The following is a 23,073-nucleotide window of genomic DNA, read 5'->3' as shown; positions in this document are numbered from 1 at the left end:
CGCTCAAGATGTCAGGCAGTAGGTGCGTAGGTACTACGAGTAGAAATGTCTCTCTTGATCTTTCAAAATTGCGCTTGTAGAGAACCCCACTTCGTAAAGCGTATGACTGCAAGCCACGACGAAAAACAAGCGGTACTCTACCACTTCGTCCTTCCAGATAATCGATGAGCGGCGCCAGCTCCGGGTCCTTGCGTTGAAGGTCAGCCATATGGGATTGAGTAATGACCCCAATAAAGGGAAAATCGTCGGCGTTTTCTACTGCAGTGGAGTCCAATGGCGCGCGTGACAAGCAATCCGCATCTTGGTGTTTATGTCCAGACTTATAGACAACAGTAACGTTATACTCTTGAAGACGGAGGCTCCAACGAGCTAAGCGTCTAGAAGGGTCTTTAAGGCTTGCCAGCCAGCACAAGGAATGATGGTCGCCGACAATACGGAAGGGTCGTCCGTACAAATATAGTCGAAACTTGCTGATGGCCCAGATTACCGCAAGGCACTCCTCCGTTGTCGAATAGTTCGCCTCTGATCGTGAGAGTGTTCGGCTCGCGTAGGCGATAACCCGTTCTACTCCGCCTTGCCACTGAATGAGTACCGCGCCGAGGCCAACGTTGCTGGTATCAGTATGTACGTCTGTTGCGGCGTCTTCATCGAAATGGGCGAGTATTGGGGGTTTGTGTAGGTGGCTTCTAAGCTCCTGGAAGGCTTGCTCTTGATCGTCTCCCCACAGGAAGGGTATGTCATCTCTGGTTAGTGCTGTCAGTGGTTCAGCTATCTTAGAAAAATCTTGGACGAAGCGTCGATAGTACGAACAAAGACCTAGAAATCGTCGAAGTGCCTTTTTGTCGGTGGGACGTGGAAAATTTGACACTGCGGTAGTCTTCTCGGGCACAGGGAGTACGCCCTGTACACTGACAACATGGCCGAGGAAGCGTAGTTCCTTGAAAGCAAAGTGGCATTTCTCAGGCATGATCGTTAGTATCGCGCCTTTGAGTGCTTGAAGCACGATGCGCAACCTGTCCAAGTGTTGCTCGAAAGTAGGCGATAAAATAACATCATCTAAGTACACCAAGCACGACTGCCACTTGAGACCTGATAAAACCGTGTCCATCATACGTTGGAACGTGGCCGGTGCAGAGCAAAGACCAAACGGAAGCATCTTAAACTCGTATAGGCCGTCGGGCGTCACAAATGCATTCTTCTCTCTGTCTCTCTGATCCACTTCGATTTGCCAGTATCCGCTGTTGAGGTCTAATGAGGAGAAGTACCTGGCATCGCATAGTCGGTCGAGGGCATCATCAATCCTGGGCAGCGGATAGACGTCCTTTTTGGTCACGTTATTTAACTTTCGGTAATCGACACAGAATCTCAAGGTGCCATCTTTCCTTTTGACAAGGACCACTGGCGACGCCCATGGGCTCGTCGAAGGCTGGATCAAGTCGTCCGCAAGCATTTCATCCACTTGCGTTTTAATGGCTTCACGTTCCTTAGGAGAAACCCGGTACGGGCGCTGGCATACCGGTAACGTGGTCTCATCGGTGATGATGCGGTGCTTGGCGACAGGAGTGCGACCGACCTTCGAGCCTGTGGCGAAGCAGTCTGCGAAATCACTCAGAAGAGCCGAGAGAAGATTCCTTTGATCGGGCCTCAAGTCGGGGCTACTTTTAACGGTTTGCAGAGCCTGACAAGGCGTGGTCTCTTCCTAAGGGTTCGCTCCGGCGGTGCATAAATGAGGTAAGGCAGTAACATCATGAAGGACGGCAACAGCCGTGTCCTTGGCGAGATGCTGCATCTCCTTAGCAAAATTTCTCAGGAGGACAGTAGCACAACTGTTCTGGATTTGTACGAGTCCTCGAGCAATGGCTAACTCCTTCTCGAGTAGTAGCGGAAGGTGCCCATCCGCGATGCCCTCGTAATCGTGGAACAAATCATGCTTTACAAGAACCAGCACACTAGAACGTGCCGGAACCCTCACGTCATCGTCTACTATACGCAAAAAGTTCAGACCCGGATCTTCGTTTTCAATGCGCGCCACGGCTCGTTTCGTCGAAAAGGAAACACGTGCTTCTTTCAGGTCAATGACAGCGCCGTTGGTCTGCAGGAAGTCTAGACCAAGGATCAAGTGTTTCGAACACTCAGGAAGCACGATATATTCTCCGACATACACAAAACCACGGATGCCGACCCGCGCTGTGCACTTGCCTGCAGGTTCAATCAAGTAACTTCCCGCCGTACGAATTTTCGGGCCGGACCAATGTGTCAAAACTTTCCTCATTTCTCGGGCGAGACCACGGCTCATTACTGAATAATCGGCACCAGTGTCGAGTAACGCGGTGACATCTACTCCATCAATCGTTACACACAAATCGGAGGTAGTATGCCGGATGCTGTCCCTACCTGACACAAGCGAAGTCTCGTCGGTTCGGCCTGGCGATGACGGAGGATCTTCACATTTCCCGACATCAGCGACCCTGCCTCCGAAGGCCGCTGGTATTAGTTTTCCCGGCCAGGGCTGGGAGAGCGGCGTCGGGAAGAGTTGGGACTTGTCGAACGGTTGCTCGTCGGGGACGTAGACCGATGCTCTTGGTAACCGGATGTGACGGGGTACTGTCGCGCTGCAAGGTCGCTTGCAATCTCAGTAGGCCGTTCTGCGTTCCGAGGGTAGAGGCCCTCCAAGGCGTAACCCCGCATGTTGACGCGGCGGTACGGGCACGCCCGGTAAAGGTGACTGGCTTCACCGCAATGATAGCACAGGGGCCGACGATCCCGGGGCTGCCATACTTGACTTTTAAGGGGTCGCTGGTAGATTGACAGAGGGGAGTAGCGAGGCTCCATGCGACTCCATACGAGGTGCTCCATGCGAGGACCCTGCGGATCCATTGCTGGAGCTACGGCGTTGACACTATGGTCCGGCGGGGGAGCCTTACGTAGGACGGACGCGTAGGTGGGCCTCATGTCGAACGTCTGGTGGGAAACACGCTGCTGGGGAACGTCAGCAACTTGCTCAGCTGCCATACGCACCACGTCCCGGATGACTTCAGCCAGTGAAGGAAAAGGTGTTGTGTTGCAAGGCATCCGGAGCGCGTGCAGTTCCTCCCGCACGACAGAACGAATGAGATTTCGTAATGCGTCCATGTCGCTGCCGACCTATACAGGGGGTGCGTCGTACCCAATGATGTTCACATTACGGTTATACTGACGGGCTCGGGGTTGCAGCGTTGTCTCCATGGTCGCTGCCTCGCTGAGAAACTCCGCCACAGTGCGCGGTGGACTGCGCACCTGTCCCGCGAAAAGTTCTTGTTTAACGCCCCGCATCAGGTGACGCAGCTTCTTATCTTCTGGCATTTGTGGGTCTGCACGCTTGAAAAGGCGTGACATGTCCTCAAAGAACATACGCACGCTCTCGTTCGGGTGCTGATTGCGCGAGTGTAGCGCAGCTTCTGCTCGCTCCCGGCGGTCGGCGCTAGGAAAAGTGGCTTTAAAATCACTACAGAAGGCTGCCCAGAATGGGAAGGAAGCCTCATGGTTTTCAAACCATGTCCGTGCAGACTCTTCAAGAGTGAAGTACACGTTGTGGAGCTTACGCTCATCAGTCCACCCGTTGTAACGAGCAACTCGCTCGTAGTTCTCAAGCCAGTCCTCGGCGTCCTCGAACACGTCGCCATGAAAAGAGGGGGGTGTTCGCGGCTGATGACATAGAATGTGGGTGGGAAGCCTGCTCTCAGATGTCATTGCAGCAGATTCTACGACCGTCTGTGGGTGCGTCGTTCTGGTAGCGGCCGGAAGGGGTACGAATTCAGGGGGCTCTCCACGTAGGCGGCGGCCGAGGCGTTGATGTACGGGGGTAAGCTCCGTATTTACAGGTTGATTATGCAGGACTGGATCGATACCTGGCAATTCCTCCACCAGATTTGTAACGTAACGTTACACAGAAGGCGCTCTTGCACTCTGGCACCGAAGAACACCAACAGCCAGTCAAGGCAGCACAAAAGCGGAGAACCGTATTGCTTCGTCGTCTTTTCCGAATCGCCCGTTCAAATCTTCGTAGTCTATGAATGGCATGTGTCATTATATATATATATATAACAAGAACAGAAACGCCCCCTGTGGAATAAAGAAAACATACAAACCGAAAACTAAACTGAATATAGCATACTCCCCCTTATTGTTTAGTGATTAGTTGTTAGTAGCTATTAGCAGGGAAACCCCAAGACATGCACACTACTTATTTACACATATATGCATATGTACATATTTACACATATGTACATGTCATTCCCAACTAATGGGTCTGGTAATCTTGGATCCAGGCCGGTGGCCGGCGCTCTCGCTTTGGACGTCGCACCGCGACTCCGGCGACAGGCTCGTAGGCTGGTGCTGCAGTACTCCGGGAGATCGGGCCTGCGTCCTGGGGTAAGGCGGCTGCAGTATGCCAGGAGACCGGGGTTGGGGTGTGGCAGGAGGCAGCACGCCAAGAGACCGGGGCTGCGGAGCATGCCAGGAGAGGCTAGAGACAGTACGCCAGGAGACCGTGGCTCTGGAACCCTGGAAAGCTTGGAGGCATTCCACGTACGGCCATCTCCAAGTCTGAAAGAAGCTGGTCCCCTCCTCTCGATCACCTTTGTTGGTCGAGAAAAAACGCTGTATCCCTTAAACCGAACTGGTGGTTTTCCGACGCGGACAAAATCGCCTACGGCTATCTTAGTCTTCTTGGCAGCTCTCCTTTAGTCCGTGTAGCATTTGCTGCTCTGCTGTTGTCGCCGGATTCTTTGACGGAGTCGCGCCAACTCCTTGGCTGGGTCTTCCGCAAATCCTGGTGCTGAAAAGCTCACAACATCCAGCCTAGTTCGGGGCATTGTACCATGTAGCAGAACTGCTAGGGCGACCCCTGTGGTAGCGTGCGGAGTACATCGATAAATGGCAGAGTACTCTATGACTGCTTGCCGAAGTGGTTGTCGTTCGAGGAGTGCAACTTGAAGGAAGTTTTTCAGTGTGCGATTGAATCGCTCTATTTGCCCATTCGCTTGGGGATAGTACACCGACGAATGCGAAAGACGGATGTCTACTTTGCAGGAAGGTGATGAATTCGTGCGATGTGAACTGGTCTATTATCACAGACTATCTCTTCTGGATGGCCTTCACGAGCAAAACCACTTGTTAAATTAACACGTCTTTTACAGTGCTTGTAGACACTTCGCTCAAAAGTGTACCTCTCAACTTTTAATGGTAGTCAACAAGCGTTACGGCAAATCTTCTGTTGTACACTGCATGCACCAAAGCTCCAACAATGTCTAGACCAAGCTTCTGTCGTGGTTGCTCAGGCCATTCAACAGGTTGCAATGGTGCTGGTGATGTTTTGGCGGACTTATCTGCCTCCAGGCAGATGTGGCAGTTTTTTTATTGCCATTTCCACTTGCTGATCCATTCGTGGCCACCAGAACCGCTCACGCAGTCGTGCATTTGGCGCGTGATACCCCGATGTGACTCGTGCGCGGTGCCGATGATCTGAGCCGTGAGGGAGGATGGAACAACGAGGCGCTCTGCACGCAGTAGCAAATTGTCAACAACGGACAGTTCTTCCCGAATAGGGTAGAATGATTTCGCCTCTTCTGGTATGGACTTCTTTGGTGGCCAGGAATTCAGTACGAATTCCTTGACGGTTTCCAGGAAACCGTCGTCGAGGGCGGCCTGCCTGAACGTTTCCTTTGTCACACAGGCTGGCTCAATGAACGAGACGATTCCTTCCTCCTTAGCAATCTCTGCCTCTGAGGGAGGTGCTCGCAGCCGAGAAAGTGCATCTGCTACAACAATAGGGGACACCCACTCAGAAGCATCGATGCGCTCTATAGTGTCAAGGCTCAATAAGCCCTGAAGCTCATTTGATACTGGCGACCGGAGAGAATATGGCAGACGGCGAAGCTTGGAAGCTACAGGCTGCACGCATTGCCGCATCTTGATGCGATGGATGAACCCCTTAGCAAGACCCAACTCGGGACTGAAAAGCGAACTGAACTCATCTGCTAAGGCTGGCGGCAAATTTTTGTTGCGGGGCTGCTCGCTTGACGGTGTGGAAATGGAACGAGATAGCGGGTCATTGACAGTCGACAGCGGAGCAACGGACGTGCGCAAGTATTTAAGACACAACCCTCAATGCGAAGATCCAAGGCTTGAATGCCGTCAAGACCGATCCGACAAGTTCTTCGGTGAACAACATAAAAGCGTAGTGAAGCTGCGCGGCCTTTAAACTGAACGTGTGCCTGGAAACAACCTAGCACGGATTTCGGCCGTTGAGAGTAGTCGAACAGAGTGACATGCGGAGCAGGCAAGAGTGGAACGCTCTGAAAATATCGACTGTATTCTTGCTCCGACAGAATTGAAACAGACGGCCCTGAATCGAGAAGAAATGTCAAAGTGACATTCAAGACTTTCACTTGAATATGAATTCCGCTAGGTGCGGAACGTTGCAAAGTCAAAACTTGCTCACCACTGCTTCATGACGGAACATCTTCATGTAACTGAACTTCACGGACTCGGTCTTGCATTTGAGTTCGTTTGCGATTGCATACTTTCTGAAAGTGGCCCTTGAGACCGCAGAATGAACACGTTTTCGCACGCGCTGGGCACTGCGGCGCTAATGCGAAGTGGTCCTGCGAGCCGCATCGGAAACAATGTATTGAAACGGATCAGCTACTCCGTTCTCGGTTCCGCTGCGGCGCACGTGAGCCGCCCGCGCCCCTCCTTAACCTCTGCTGAAAGGGAGCTGCTGGATGAGCATTTCTTTTTTTCGGAGGATTCGAGGAAGGTTTACGAGACTGCCGCAGTGAAATTGCCTCGACTGAAGCAGAAAGCTCCTTCAGTTCTTCCGCTGCTTGCTCAAACTGAAGTGCAATTCGAACTGAATTATCGAAAGACAGTGCGGGACCCTTTAACAGTAACCGTTCACGTACGCGGTTGGAAGCTACGCCAGCAACGAATTGATCCCGTAGAGCATCATCTTGCGAAGCAAACGAACAATGTGCGGCTAGCTCCCGTAGAGCGACAACAAAGTCATGAACGGACTCGCCTGTGATCTGCGGCGGTGAAAATAATGGCGCTCGACGATAACGTTGCACGACGTCGAAAACTGCTGCCGTAATCCGGCGAGTGTGGAGTCATATTCGTCAGTAGCGGCAGACTTGTCATCGGCGAGGACTGCGGCGCTGGTCCCTGCACGTAACGTCTGATAAACACGCTGGCCCTCCGCCCCCAAACAATGCAAAAGAGAAGCCTTGCGTTGCTCTGGCTTGAATGCGGTGGCTCCGGATGCCGCCAAGTACACGTTGAAAATCTGCTCCCATTGCAATGACGGACGGCCGGGCGTCGGAAGGAAGAACGGTGGCGGAGCAAGTCCGGTGAAGTTCATGGCGCCGGTTCCAGACGGCGGTGTTGGGGGTAGGTTCACAGCATCCTCGTCGCCAATGTGATGTTTTCGAAGGTGGAAGATAATTCCAGCTGTCCCGAACACACCCCGTTTATTCACACATACACACACATATATAAAGAGAACAGAAACGCCCCTGAGGAATAAAGAATACAAACCGAAAACAAATCTGAATATAACAACAGCGGGGATGCGGGTCATGTGGTCCGACGCCACCGCATTTGGCAAAGGCATGACGATGATAGCTAGCTCTGTCGGACCTTCCACGTGGCAAATGTTGCCGACAAGTGTCGACAATATCGGATACGCCCCCAGGCTTTCATTGTGGCATAGTGCAGCGCAGAACCAAGTGCCTGAGGATAACTCAACGCGCAGCAGAACCGTCCAAACCTGCAGCACGGAACAAAAACGTTTCATAAGCATGATGCTGCTGAGGCTGCTGCCATGCCCACTGATAAGGCTCGATATGGTCTGTCCTTTTATCGCGGGTAACCGCGTTTGGCATAGACGTGAAGGCAAGAGCTGGCGTTGTCGATTCTTCCCCATGGAAAATGTCACCGGCACGTGTGGACGGTATTGGATACGTCCCAAGGCTATCATTGTGGCGTGGTGCAGCGCGGAAAGAAGTGCACGACCGTAACAGCTCGCAGCAGAACCGTTAAAACTTGCAGCACAAAACAAAAAAGCTTCTTTAGCATGTTGCCGTTGAGGCGGCTGCCATGCCTACTGATAGGCTCGATGTGGTCTGTCCTTTCATAGCGGGAAAGTAGGTCACGTGGTCTGACCTAACTGCTTTTCGCATAGGCGTGACGATGATAGCTGGCGCTGTCGGATCTTCCAGGTGGCAAATATTGGCGACACGTGTCGACGATATCGGATACGTTCCCAGGCTTTCATCGTGGCGTGGTGCAGCGCGGAAACAAGTGCATGACTATAACAGCTCGCTGCAGAACCGTTACAACCTGCCACACGACACAAAAAAAGGTTTCTTAGAATGTTGCTGCTGAGGCTGCTATCATGCCTACTGATAGTCTATGTGGTCTGTCTTTTCATAGCGGGAAAGTGAGTCACGTGGTCCCACGAAACCGCATTTGGCATAGGCTTGACAACAGCTGGCGCTGGCGTATGTGCCATGTCGTTAATGTCACCGACACGTGTCGACGATATCGGATACGTTCACAGGCTTTCATTATGACGTGGTGCAGCGCGGAAACAACTGCATAACGATAACTCAGCTCGCAGCGGAACCATTACAACCTGCAGGACGAAACAAAAAAAAATGCCTTAGCATGTTGCCGCTGAGGCTGCTGCCATACCCACTGATAAGGCCCGGTGTGGTCTTTCCTTTCATAGCGGGGATGCGGGTCATGTGGTCCGACGCCACCGCATTTGGCATAGGCGTGACGACGATAGCTAGACCTGTCGGATCTTCCACGTGGCAAATGGCGCCGACACGTGTCGACGATATCGGATTCGCCCTTAGTCTTTCAATGATGGCGTGGTGCAGCGCGGAAACAAGTGGATGACGATAACAGCTCGCATCAGAACCGTTACAACCTGCATCACGAAACAAAAAAGGCCCCTTAACATGTTACCGCTGAGGCTGCTGCCATGCCCACTGATAAGGCTCAATGTGGTCTGTCTTTTCATAGCGGGAAAGTGGGTCACGTGGCCCGAAGCAACCGCATTTGGCATAGGCGTGACAACAATAGCTAGCTCTGTCGGATCTTCCACGTAGCAAATGTCGCCGACGCGTGTCTACGATATCGGATACGCCTCGAGGGTTTCGATGATAACTCAGCTCACAGTGAACTATACAGACAGGATTGGGTAAAGAATTGGGACACTCGGCGAAATGCGGCCCTAGAAAATGAGGCTTCACTGATAAAGTTAGTTCAGCTCCTCCAAATAGTGCGCCACCAGCATTTGTCGCGAGCGCGCCGAGCGCGGGTGCCGCGGCGCAGAATAAAGCAGACTCCGTAAGGGCAGGGTAGTCTACGCGGGCTGCTTGTTTGTTTGTCAAACATTATGATGTCGCAGCGCTGGCAGGCAAGGACAACAGGACTAGGAACACACACAACTGCGCTTTGTTTGCGAGGGCTGACTTCGTACATTTACGGCTTTATTGGCCTTCGAATCGGAAGGACTGCAGTTGGTCAGGAGGACAAAGAGACGAACGTTACTTTGCCGAAAAGCGCTACATTTCAAGCAGTTTAAGCTTGCCGCTCCGTACGGTTTCTTGAATTGCGCAGCTCATGAACAAGCGCCGGTGCGCAGGTCGTGGGTCGGCCAGTTTGTGACACCCCGGCAGCTTCCAGCAAAGGCAAAGTAAGAAATGTTTTCTTTTTGGAAACTATCTATATTTTAAGCAGTTTAGCTCAGCACTCTGGCTGGCGCGGTTGTGAAAGTAAGGCACATATTTGCTCGGTTATGGCGCAACAAGGGCCCGCCGATTACTGCGCATTTAGATAAGAACGAACCCATGCCTGACGCTTTTTGCTTGGTTTGCCTGGTGGTTACATTTGCGTGGTTTCTCGTTGGGTTCTACGTGAGGGGGTGCTTTTTTTATGGCCTTCACCAGTGCACAATCGTTTTTAGGTGCTATATGTTTGCCGGATAAAATCTGAACACAGAAAGGTTAGGCCAATGTTTCAAAGATGAGCATTCTCGCGTAGTATGTATGGGACCGTTATGAATAGGAAGGCAGGAAAAAAACGGTAACGCAAAAAACCTGGAAAAAAACAGGAACTTGTGCCTCGAGGACTGTTATCTGCGACGAAAAACCCGCCTTTCACGCGCGCAGCAAGGGAATGCGCTCTAAGAAAGGCAATAGAAAAGGAAACTCCAAGGTGTTTTTAAACTAATTGATACTAAAGAAGTGTTGCGCCGATAATTCCGGCCACTCCGTTTCCGAAAACATGCATTCCACCCGCGCACTTACTTTCAATGCTCCTAACGCACACTATAGATGTCTGGCAACTGGTAGCCCCTTTGTTGTTGCCGTCCGCGTATCAGATATTTTTATTGAATGAAACGCGTAGTCGGCTGTCAATGCAGTTTTTAAAACTAAAGACTTCCATTGGGAAATGGAGCAATGCTTAGAAATTACTGATATGAATCTTCGCCGTGTAGGTTGATATGTGCATTTTAAACGTGGGTATGCACGTGAGGTTCGATAAACCATAGACCATGTTCTTAATTTTATTTTTTTACAGATTTCTCGCGTTTAATCTGTTTACACAGTTTTGAGTAAAAGGTGTATCACGATGACAAATATTTCTACTGTAAATTTTTACATCTGATGCTAGCATTGGGCGCTCGCTGCTGTGTGCCCTGCTGAAACAATTGCAGCATACCTGCAAGAGGTCCGGACCAATATCCCGCATTACACGAGTCAATAGTTTTCAGCTTTCACTTTCGACTTGCCATTTCACGTGACTTAACGTGCACATCAGGCATTTCTTCAACGATATAATTGTTATTCAAGATGAAAATTGTATCACTCAGCATGAAATAAATATCCCTAATGTTTCCTGAAATATTATCAGTACATTATTTTACATTACAACAAATATGCCATGTGAGAGCATTGCAAGCAAAGCTTGATTGGTTTCTGTTTTTTTGCCGTCCAAAAGAGACTCGCGCTATAACGACGCGCCCAATAGAGGAACCATACAATATTGACAATATTGTGCATTCTGACTATGAATTTATGAGTGCTAGTTACATTTGTATTGTACAATAAATATAAGGCACTTTGTCACATGTCAATGTTTCCGGCACATTTCGGGCTTACAGAATATTTGTGTTTAGAAACCCTTCAAGTTTTCTTAAAGGTAATGCTGAGGATGAGACATGACCACCCCGCCGGGGTGGCCCAGTGGTTACGGCGCTCGACAGCTGTGCCCAAGGAAGCGGGATCGAATCCTGGCCTCGGCAGCCGCTTTTCGGTGGAGGCGAAAAGCAAGGCTCCCGCGTGCTGCGCGTTTTCAGTGCACGTTAAAGAACATCAGATGGTTGAAATTTTCGGAGTCTTCCACTGCGGCGTCTCTCATAGCCTGAGTCGCTTTGGGACGTTAAACCCTACACACAAGACCAAACACGTGATAGTCTGCTGGAATTTTGCTGCCAAGGTCGCACCTAAAAGCACGGAGTTGGGAAGTGGTGCGCATTTAAGCTGAAAGCAATGTCTCCGTGGCATAATACCCAAGACGATTTGAAGTATTTTGCTTGAAATCTGTGTTTAAAATAAAATACAAGGTATTCTGAGGGAGCCGCGAATTTATTGTGGCATAGTGCATGTCTATTTTCTTATCTATCATTTTCGATACTTTGTATATCTGCATGTAATGGTACATAAAGCTGTGTATTGTTTCTTGTGCAGTGTTTTTTTATTTTGTTCTAATGTACACGTGTGCTGACGTATCCTACATTTTGTCTGTCTTCCGGATTGCTTTGTATGCACCGAATTGCCATAATTTCGTCGGTTTTGTGTTTCCATGAAGGAAAATAAAAGTTCATATCACAGAGCCCCTGGAATCTTTCCTGCAATATTGCTTTTACAGTATTTTGTTTGGCAAGGGCTTTGAGTAGCTGCGTTGACGGCTAGTAAGCAGTAATTGTTACCTAATTTTATATTTCTTTGCTGAAAATAGAAAAATATTGCCAGGCTGTAGATATCAGAAATAATGTGCCAACAGGGTGCGACAGTACGGCAAGCGCTCACTAGCACTCAAACTGCGCGCCATTATCATCATCATCATCAGCCTGATTATACCCACTGCACGGCGAAGGCCTCTCCCATATTTCTCCACTTAACCCGGTTCTGTGCTAGCTGCATCCACTTGACCCCTGCGAACTTCTTAATCTCATTCGCCCACATAACTTTCTGCCTCCCCCTGCTACGCTTTCCTTCCCTTGGAATCCAGTTTGTTACCTTAAGCGACCATCGGTTATACTCTCTTCGCACTACATGTCCTGCCTGTATCGTGCAAGATACGCATGCGCAGTGCCTACCGGCAACGTCATGCACTGACCACTGCCGGTGATACCAGCACGTGCCGGCATCGATCAGCCACTATAAAAGCGAACACCTTCTATCAATAAACGTTCATTCTGTTCTGGCATGTCCTGACTGATACATGGTGTCAGAAGTGGGCCGGCTGTTGGCCTTTCGAACAGTGTCTTGAAGGAAGCAGGGAACGTCCGTGCTAGCCGCCAGATAATGGAGCTACTCAAGCCGCCTGACCAACTACTTCTGTCTGGGAACATCGCAAAGAAGTGGGCGTTGTTTAGACAGAAGTTCGAGCTCTTCCTGCAGGCTACAGTGTCCACCAAAGAACCAAGGACGGAAGCGGCTAAGACGGCTCTGCTGCTGAGTGTTGCTGGGGACGAGGCCCTTGAGGTATTTAATAACTTTACCTTTTCGGAGGAGGAAAGCAAGGACGACTATGCAACGGTCGTGAAGAAGTTTGAAGTTTACTGTCAAGAGCAGCAGAATGAAGTGTACGAGAGATACACGTTTCGTTCAAGAATCCAGGCGGAAGGTGAAACCTTTGAACATTTTTTTCGTGACCTGCGGAAGCTAGCCCAGAGTTGCAATTTTGCAGCATTGAGTGACTCAATGATACGGGATCAAATAGTATTCGGCACAAGTAGTCCGAAGGTCCGGGAGAGGATGCTTAAAGTGAAAGACCTTACGCTGTTTAAGGCGGAACAGATCTGCAAAGCTGCGGAAGTGTCATCGCAGCAAAATGAGGCCTGGGGCCAGTTAGAAAGGCAAGTGGCTTCAGTGAAACAACGTCAGCGTTTCCGTTGTGGCAAGTGCAATCGAACACACGAGCGAAAAAAGTGTCCAGCGTTCGGGAAGACATGTTTTGCGTGCAAAGGGGCCAATCATTTCGCTGTCTGCTGCCAGAATGAGCCTGCAGTCGGTGCAGTAGTTCACGAGGAAAGCTTGGAAATCCTCAATGTCAGGGTCTGCACTGTCGAAAGAACACCTGATTGGATGGTTGCAGCTAAAGTAGCCAATCAAAATGTTCTTTTCAAAGTAGACACTGGGTCTCAGGCAAACTTGCTGCCCTATTCGGTCTTTCGTAAATGCAAAGCAGAGACAGTCCTGCAGCCAAGCAGCTCCATTCTTCGGTCCTACAGCGGGGACGAGATTAAACACTTCGGCACGGCGACCTTACCAGTGGTGATGAACGACAAGTCCGGAACTTTCACTTTCTTTATCGTGAAGAAAAGCAAGCAGTCAATACTTGGACTACACGCAACTGAGTCGCTGGGACTGGTGGTGCGTTCGGTGGAAGCCGTGGACACGGAGTGTTCTGAAAAAGTACTGCAAGAATTCCCGCAGCTCTTTCAAGGTACCGGCTGTGTTGCCCGTCCATACCGGATGGTTCTGCGCGAAGATGCCATACCAGTGATACAGCCAGCGCGACGTGTTCCGTTGGCATTGCAAGAACCATTGCGGGAGGAGCTGCAACGCATGGAAAAGGCCCACATCATTCAAAGGGTCAACGAGCCAACAGACTGGGTGAGCCCACTAGTTATTGTTAGGAAGAAAGATGGCAAACTGCGGGTCTGCATGGATCCTAGAAACATTAACCAGTACCTGAAGCGGGAACACTACCAGATGCCAAAGCGTGATGATATTGAGGCGGAGCTCGCTGGCGCTAAATACTTCTCTCGTCTCGATGCAAATTCTGGGTTTCATCAGATTCCATTGGATAAGGACACATCAACAATTTGCACATTCGCTACACCGTTCGGGCGTTACCGCTTCTTGAGACTGCCGTTCGGGATTGCTTCAGCACCAGAGGTGTTCCAAAAAACATTGAGCGAGATATTTGACCGAGCCCCAGGCGTGCGCGTGTATGTCGATGACATTCTGGTATGGGGTGCGACACGTGAAGAACACGATGAGCGCCTCCGTGGGGTATTGGAACTTGCAAAGCACGCTGGCTTAACGTTCAATGCCAACAAATGCAAGTTCGCTTGCACAGAGGTTGAATTCTTGGGCGACATTATCAGCCAAGACGGGATAAAGCCTAATCCTACGTTTACAGCATCATTTGCCGAAATGACAACCCCGGCTGATAAGACGGCTGTTCAGCGAATGCTGGGGGTGGCCAACTACTTTGGGAAGTATATTCCGCGTATGGCTGATAAGACCAAGCTGTTGCGAGATCTTATCAAAAAGGACACAATCTTTCAGTGGACAGAGAAACACGCCGCTGAATGGGCTGCTCTTTGCTCTGTTTTAAGCAGTACACCTGTGCTGGCAATTTTTGATCCAGCTAAGGAAACAAAGGTCAGCTCGGACGCATCAAAAAACGGTCTAGGAGCTGGGCTTTTGCAACGTCACGGGGATAGCTGGCGACCTGTCGCCTACGCATCGCGTGTCATGACTGAAACGGAACAAAGGTACTCGCAAATTGAGAAAGAAGCACTGGGAATTACCTTTGGCTGCGAAAAATTTCACCACTTTGTTTATGGAAGAAAAATTGTCATTGAAACGGATCACCACCCACTCCTAGCAATTGCATCGAAAGATATTGGCGATATGCCGCCAAGGCTTCAACGTTTTTTTTTACGCTTGATGAAGTACGATTATTCCCTTCATTTTGTACCAGGGAAACAGTTGCTGCTGGCCGACATGCTGTCGAGGTCATCGCCCAAGGAATCAGCGGACACCACCGGCTTCCCAGACGACGTAGAGGTTCATGCCGTTGGAGTGGTCACGGATCTGGTGAGCAGCAGAACAATGACTAGACTTGTGGAGGCTACTGCAAAGGATCCTGATCTACAGTCTGTTATAGGTTACATTAGAGACAACAGTGATCTGTTCGGCAGCCTGAAGCCATTCGCTGCAGAGTTGTCCTTCATAGAAGGAATCGTGTTAAAAGGGACGAAAGTAGTCATTCCAAAGTCTATGAGGGCAGAAATGCTTCGACGTCTACATGAGGGTCATTTGGGCTTGAATAAATGTAAAGCAAGAGCTCGACAGCTAATGTTCTGGCCCGGACTCTGCTCCGATATCGAGAGGATGTTAAACGGTTGTACTGTCTGCCAGAAATACGCGTACCAACGACAACGCGAGCCTTTTTTGATGCGGCCAACACCTCATTACCCTTGGTACAGAGTCGGCGTGGACATCTTCCAGCACGGCTGTAGTTCTTACCTGTGCGTGTACGATGCCCTCTCCAACTTCCCGGAAGTTGAACAACTCAGCGACACCACAGCTCGCACTGTTATTGACAAATTAAGCGCCATCTTTGCCCGCTACGGGATACCAGTAGAAGTTTGCAGTGACAACGGTCCCCAATTCTCCTCCCACGAATTTGCTGTTTTTGCATCCAGGTACGAGTTCCAGCACGTGACTTCGAGCCCTGGATTTCCACAATCTAATGGACTTGCCGAAAAAGGCGTTCAAATTGTGAAAAGAATCATGAAAAAGACGCAGGAGACACGTCAGGACTTCTGGTTGGGACTGCTGTCCTACCGGTCGACTCCATTGGAGGACGGTCGTTCACCGGGTGAGCTCCTGCAAGGCAGAAGACTGCGCACGCTGCTCCCTGACTTCAGCCGCCAGCCAAAGACAACTGTCTTCAAGCGCAAGCCACTGGATGCTAATGCTAAATCTCTACCGTGCCTCAAGAAAGGAGAGGTGGTTAGGATTCGTGACAAACAGTGGACCCGCAAAGCGCGAGTAGTGGGACCGGCTGCCCCGCGGTCATACCGGGTCATTACGGAAGATAACAAGCTGCTTCGCCGCAACAGAAGGCACCTAAACTCGACGCTGGAACCCTTCGAGAGCGGCATAGCCGAAAGTGAAGAGTCCGACAGTGAGTGCGAGCCCGTAGACGAGCACGTGCCCAGCCCGAGACTTGTAGCGGCGCCAACTACGGACGGGCAGTCGACGCCAACAGTAAGGCGGTCCTCCAGAATCAGGCGCCAGCCAACCTGGCTACACTACGATGGTAACTTCAACCAAATAACAACTCGCTGACCTTTCAAAGAACTAATAAACAGGGGAAGATGTATCGTGCAAGATACGCATGCGCAGTGCCTACCGGCAACGTCATGCACTGACCACTGCCGGTGATACCAGCACGTGCCGGCATCGATCAGCCACTATAAAAGCGAACACCTTCTATCAATAAACGTTCATTCTGTTCTGGCATGTCCTGACTGATACACTGCCCATGTCCATTTCTTCTTCTTAATTTCCACTAGATTGTCGGTAACTTGAGTTATTTCTCTGACCCACTCTGCATGGTTCCTATCTCTTAATGTTCCCCTACCATTTTTCGTTCCATAGCCCTCGGCGTTGTCCTCAACTTAAATAGAACTCTCTTGGTTAGCCTCCACGTTTAAGCCCCATAGGTGAGTACAGGCAAGATGCAACTGTTGTATACTTTCCTCTTGAGCGATACCGGTAAGCTGCTAGTGATAATCTGCGAGTGCTTGCCAAATGCGCTCCATCCCAATCTTATTGTTCTTGTTATTTCCTTTTCATGGTCCGAATCTGCGGTTACTACGTCTCCTAAGTAGACATATTCACCTACTACTTCCAGTATTTCGCTACCTAATGTAAACTGCTGTTCCTTCCCGAGGCTGTTGAACATCACCTTAGTCTTCTGCATATTGATTTTCAAGCCTACCTTTCTACGTTTCCTGTCTAGGTCATCAATCGTTATTTGCAGTTCATCCCCCGAGTTACTTAGCACGGCAATGTCATCAGCAAATCGCAGATTACTGAGGTATTCTCCATCTACCCTTATCCCTAACTGCTCCAATTCCAAGTCTCTGAATACTTCCTCTAAACAAGCTGTGAAGATTGTGTCTCCTTGCGTAACACCTTTCTTTAAGAGAATTTTGTTACTTTCTTTATGCAGAACTATGGTTGCTGTGCAGCCACTATATATATCTTCCAGCACTTTCACATACGGCTCGTCTACCCCCTGATTTCGCAATGCCTGCATCACCGCCGAGATTTCAACTGAGTCAAATGCTTTTTCGTAATAAATGAATGCTATGTATAAGGGCTGGTTATATTCCGAGCATTTTTCTATCACCTGATTGATAGTATGGATATGATCGATAGTAGAGTACCATTTCCGAAGCCCTGCTTGATCCTTTGCTTGATTGCAGTCTAAGGTTGTCCTGTTCTATTAGCGATTACCTTAGTAAATACCTTATACGTAACAGACAGTAAGCTGATTGGTCTGTAATTTTTAAGGTCCTTAGACTCCCCTTTCGTATGAATGAGGATAATGTTTGCATTCTTCCATGGTTCCGGTACCGCCGATGACACCAGGCACTGGGTGTAAAGGATGGCCAGTTTTTCTAGCACGATATCCCCCCCCCCCCGTCCTTCAGCAAATCTGTAGTTATCTGATCCTCTCCAGCCGATTTCCCCCTTTTCATAGTTTCTAGTGCTTTCTTGACCTCGTCCTTCGTCACTGGTGGAACATCTGACTATTTTTTTCTACCGCCAATCTCATTACGGTCCTGACTACTTTGGCTACTGTAGATATCTGTATAGAACTCCTCGGCTACTTTGACTATCTTGTCCTTATTAGTGATGACGTTGCCCGCCTTGTCCCTTATCGCATATATCTGGTTTTTGCCTATGCCCAATTTCTTCCTTACCGTTCTTTACGGCATGCTCAATTTTCTTCATGTTATACTTCCCTATATCGGCCACCTTGCGCTTATTGATTAGCTTTGATATCTCGGCCAATTCGATCTGGTCTTTTGGATTGCAAGACTCTGGCGTTTCTTAATCAAATCTTTCGTCTCCTTAGACAGCTTACCGGTATCCTCTCTGACTATCCTACCGCCTACTTCTACCGCGCACTCAGTAATGATATCTCTGAAATTATTGTTCCTTGCCTCTAGGGTAATGTCGCCATCCTCAGTTAGAGCTGAATACCTATTCTGTAGCGAGATCCTGAACTCTTCTGCCCTCCCCCTCACCGCTAATTCGTTGATAGGTTTCTTTCTTACTAATCTGTTGCATTCCTTCTTCAGATTTAGGCTAATTTGGGACCTCACCATCCTGTGGTCACTGCATCGCACTTTCCCGGTTACCTCTACATCTTGCATAATGGCGGGGGTTGAACACATTATGAAGTCGATTTCATTTTTAGTCTCTCCGTTCGGACTTTTCCATGTCCATTTCCGGTTCTTCCGTTTGCTGAAGAAGGTATTCATGATTCGTAACTTATTGCGCTCTGCAAACTCAACTAGTAACTCCCCCCTGCTATTCCTAGAACCAATGCCATAGTCACCTACTGCCTTGTCTCCTGCCTGCTTTTTCCCTACCTTGGCATTGAAGTCGCCCATTAGTACAGTATACTGTGTCTTTACTTTTCGCATTGCCGATTCTACATCTTCGTAGAAGCTTTCAACTGTCTGGTCATCATAACTAACATGTAGGTGCATAGGCTTGTACAACCTTCAGATTATACCGCTTATTAAGTCTAATTACGATGCCTGCAACCCTCTCATGCGCACCATGGCGCAGCGCATTTTAGCATTCAAACTGCGCGCCTTTAACCGAAAACAGATGTGCGTCAAGCTGCAGCCCGCTTGGTGTGCTACAGTCAATTGGGTTGCTGAGTGCTATGGAAGTGTCCGCTCTTTACCCAATCCCTTTGTCTATGGTAGAAATGTCACAACCCGCAGCACGAAACAGAAGGGGTTCCTTAGCATGTTGCCGCTGAGGCTGTTGCGATCTCCAGTCAAATATGTTCAAGAGATGAAGTATTTTACATGATCCAATCCAACAGACCAGATCGAATTGGCCGAGATATCAAAGCTAATCAACAAGCGCAAGGCGGCCGATATAAGGAAGTATAACAAGGAGATAATTGAGCATGCTTTAAAGAACGGGGGAAGCCTTAAAGCGGTAAAGAAGAAATTGGGCGTAAGCAAAAACCAGATATATGCGATAAGGGACAAGGCGGGCAACGTCATCACTAATATGGAAAAGATAGTCAAAGTAACCGAGGAGTTCTATACAGATCTCTACAGTAGCCAAAGTAGTCAGGACCGTAATGAGATTGGCGGTAGGGAAAAACAGTCAGACGTTCTACCAGTGACGAAGGACGAGGTCAAGAAAGCACTAGAAACTATGAAAAGGGGGAAATCAGCTGGAGAGGATCAGATAACTACAGATTTGCTGAAGGACGGGGGGATATCGTGCTAGAAAAACTGACCACCCTGTATACGCAGTGCCTGGTGTCATCGACGGTACCGGAACCATGGAAGAATGCAAATATTATCCTCATTCACAAGAAAGGGGACTCTAAGGACCTTAAAATTTACAGACCAATCAGCTTACTGTCTGTTACGTATAAAGTATTTACTAAGGTAATCGCTAATAGAATCAGGACAACCTTAGACTGCAATCAAGCAAAGGATCAAGCAGGGTTTCGCAAACAGTACTTACTATCGATCATATTCATACCATCAATCAGGTGATAGAAAAATTCTCGGAATATAACCAGCCCTTATACATAGCATTCATTGATTACGAAAAAGCATTTGACTCAGTTGAAACCTCGGCGGTGATGCAGGCATTGCGAAATCAGATGGTAGACGAGCCGTACGTGAAATTGCTGGAAGATATATATATAGTGGCTGCACAGCAACCATAGTTCTGCATAAAGAAAGTAACAAAATTCCCATAAAGAAAGGTGTTAGGCCCCAGTACTATTCACAGCTTGTTTAGAAGAAGTATTCAGAGACTTCGAATGGGAGCAGTTAGGGATAAGAGTAGATGGAGAATACCTCAGTAATCTGCGATTTGTTGATGACATTGCCTTGCTAAGCAACTCGGGGGATGAACTGCAAATAATGATTGATGACCTAGACAGGAAAAGTAGAAAGGTAGGCTTGAAACTCAATATGCAGGAGACTAAGGTAATGTTCAACAGCCTCGGGAAGGAACAGCAGTTTACATTAGGTAGCGAAATACTGGCAGTAGTAGGCGAATATGTCTACTTAGGACAGGTAGTAACCGAAAATCCGGACCATGAAAAGGAAATAACGAAAAGAATAAGATTGGGATGGAGTGCATTTGGCAAGCACTCGCAGATTATGACTAGCAGCTTACCGGTATCGCTCAAGAGGAAAGTATACAACAGTTGCATCTTGCCTGTACTCACCTATGGGGCTGAAACTTGGAGGCTAACCAAGAGAGTTCTACTTAAGTTGAGGACAACCCAGAGGGCTATAGAACGAAAAATGGTAGGGGTAACATTAAGAGAGATAGAAAGCGTGCAGAGTGGGTCAGAGAAATAACTCAAGTTACCGACATTCTAGTAGAAATTAAGAAGAAGAAATGGACATGGGCAGGACATGTAGTGCGAAGAGAGGATAACCGATGGTCGCTTAGGATAACAAACTGGATTCCAAGGGAAGGAAAGCGTAGCAAGGGGAGGCAGAAAGTTAGGTGGGCGAATGAGATTAAGAAGTTCGCAGGGGTCAAGTGGATGCAGCTAGCACAGAACCGGGTTAAGTGGAGAAATATGGGAGAGGCCTTCGCCCTGCAGTGGGTGTAATTAGGCTGATGATGATGACATGATGCGGATAGCCCTATTTTGGATATTGCTTAGATTATTTACGCTCGATTTGGTTGCATTCCCCCAGACCAATGAGCATACAATAGGGAGAGAAACCTAGGTTGTAATCGGTGGTTTGTCATTTTAAATCATTCGAACTGTTTTTCGAATCCGCCTCATAAGTCCCGTGCGAATGAGCAGACAGTTTGGTTTTTGTTGTGCTTTTTGTCGAAGTGTTTTCACGCACGCCATGGAACCTTGGTTTGTTTTTGTAATGGTCACCCGGGCGTCGTCAAGCTACCTCGAGCATCTTTAGCCCAAGTGCTTCAACCAGCAAGCACCTGGTGAAAATAAACGATTTGATTTGAAATTAGCAGCTTTGCTGTCAAGCTCCGTGCGCAGTACTATCTTACTTTTAAGACGAAGACGATGCTACATGGCTGGCGCTGGGTGCATCTTTCACGCTAGAGAATATCTTATCGTTATGTCAACACCTCGATTCGTTTCTATCATGCTGCGGTGTTGCATTTCTTGCCGCCACGTTAAATATGATCTCAACTGAATTATGGCGACATCAGAAGGCAGAATGTTTTAAGGCGAAAGCAGTTGCAGGCTCATAGTAAACATTTCGCGTCAGCGAGATCTGTCAACAAGATTCCGCAAGTGAAGAAACTGCACCTGTCCTTTCCTGTAAACCAGTTATAAAACGCCGGTGAACTTTGACGCGTTCAATGGAACGCTGTTTGTTTTCTACAAGGGGCGCACGATGTGCAGCAGCAGCCCTTAGGCTTTTGCTTTTATCTGATTAGAATTTTGCAGTTCTTTCGGAATATTTTTTAACCGGAGGGGGCACAATCTGTGTGGTAATCGATATATACAGCTCTATTGTGCGTCATTCCAAATAAAAAAAAAAGTCAAAATAAGGCCTTCTTTAAATTAGTGCTCGGCGGGTATCTTTCAGGCCTTTCAAGTGATCAGCAGGGCTCTGCGCATCTGCTCACCTGGAGAGCGTCCTGAGGCGTACGTCATCGACGGCGGAGCGCGCCCCGCGCGCAGTGGGCTTCCAGTTACCGCAAGCGTAGGCGTAGAAGTTGTCACAGGGATCCCGGCCGCGGTCCAGCGCCCGGTTCATGACGCTGGCGCCTAGGAAGCACTCGTCTCGCACGCAAAGAAGCCCGCGGGATTGAAGACCGTCGCGTCGTGTGCGTGGAAGAAACACCAGCACCAGCGTCATGACGGCCACGCCGGCCACCACGGCGCCCGCGAGGAGGCAGGCCACCAATCGGAATCGGAAGCGAGTAGTGCCCGACTCCGAGCCTGACTCTTTGGAAAGGTTGCGCAGCTCATTGTTAAGCTGCAGCCCCGCCTGGAAGAAGTTAGTGTGCTGCACTGGGCATGGTTTCCCACCGGAACTGAACCCAAAATGTCCCTCGAAAACGAGGGAAGAACAGCTCTGAAACGGATTTTAGGTTCGATTTCAACCCATGTATGCTGGCAACTTACTTTCATACTTTTTTCTTTTATGGCTGCCTGTGAAACGCTGTTCTCGCTTATTTCAAACCACCACTGCCCATAGCAAACATCAAAACTATATTGAATATCATTTTTTTTTCAAAATGATTTCAAGAACAAAGGAAAGTACATTGCAAAATACATAGCACCAATATCTGGTAGCAGCGAACCAATCACGGGTAGCTGCTGCATTGCGCATATCTTGCCTTATCCCCTGTGTGGGTATGTGTCATATGGTATTTGGTAAACAACAATGACAGCTGCAGTTCTCTCGACACTTAGTTCAGAGCCTGCTCTTCGTGTTTGAAAAGGTGCCCTGAAAAGAAGACTAGGGTGTTCTGAAACGTTGGGAAAATTTGCGGCGCCCTGAATTGTATTGACTAGCTGCAACAGCGCTTGCTGTGACAAGTCAGCGTCGACAGAGCATTTTCTGGACTAAAGTATATTTTCTCTTGTCATAGAGCCCGGATGCCTTCAACAACCCTCTACAATGTCATCTTACTTCGGTCTTTTTGGGCTGGCAAATAAAATGTCGGCTGCATTTGCTGGTCACATAGTGAAATGTTT

General features: G+C 48.9%; 1 protein-coding gene and 1 pseudogene across 1 annotated transcript in view; both read right to left on the bottom strand.

Annotated features, from left to right (window-relative positions):
- Positions 1 to 22,228, bottom strand: part of LOC146210348 (neprilysin-1-like) — a 597,280-nt gene extending 575,052 nt beyond the window's left edge. Inside the window, exon 1 of the mRNA XM_084575627.1 lies at positions 21,996 to 22,228. Coding sequence (XP_084431753.1) covers positions 21,996 to 22,228 — 233 coding nt within the window. The remainder of the gene's footprint in view (positions 1 to 21,995) is intronic.
- Positions 4,270 to 8,721, bottom strand: LOC146210349 (uncharacterized; annotated as a pseudogene).
- Positions 22,229 to 23,073: the final 845 nt, after the last annotated feature.

The sequence above is a fragment of the Amblyomma maculatum genome, chromosome 1 (genome assembly GCF_055883805.1).
Source record: "Amblyomma maculatum isolate TAMU_Amacu chromosome 1, ASM5588380v1, whole genome shotgun sequence".
Classification (NCBI taxonomy): Eukaryota; Metazoa; Arthropoda; class Arachnida; order Ixodida; family Ixodidae; genus Amblyomma; species Amblyomma maculatum.
This window is presented reverse-complemented; position numbering and strand designations above follow the sequence as displayed.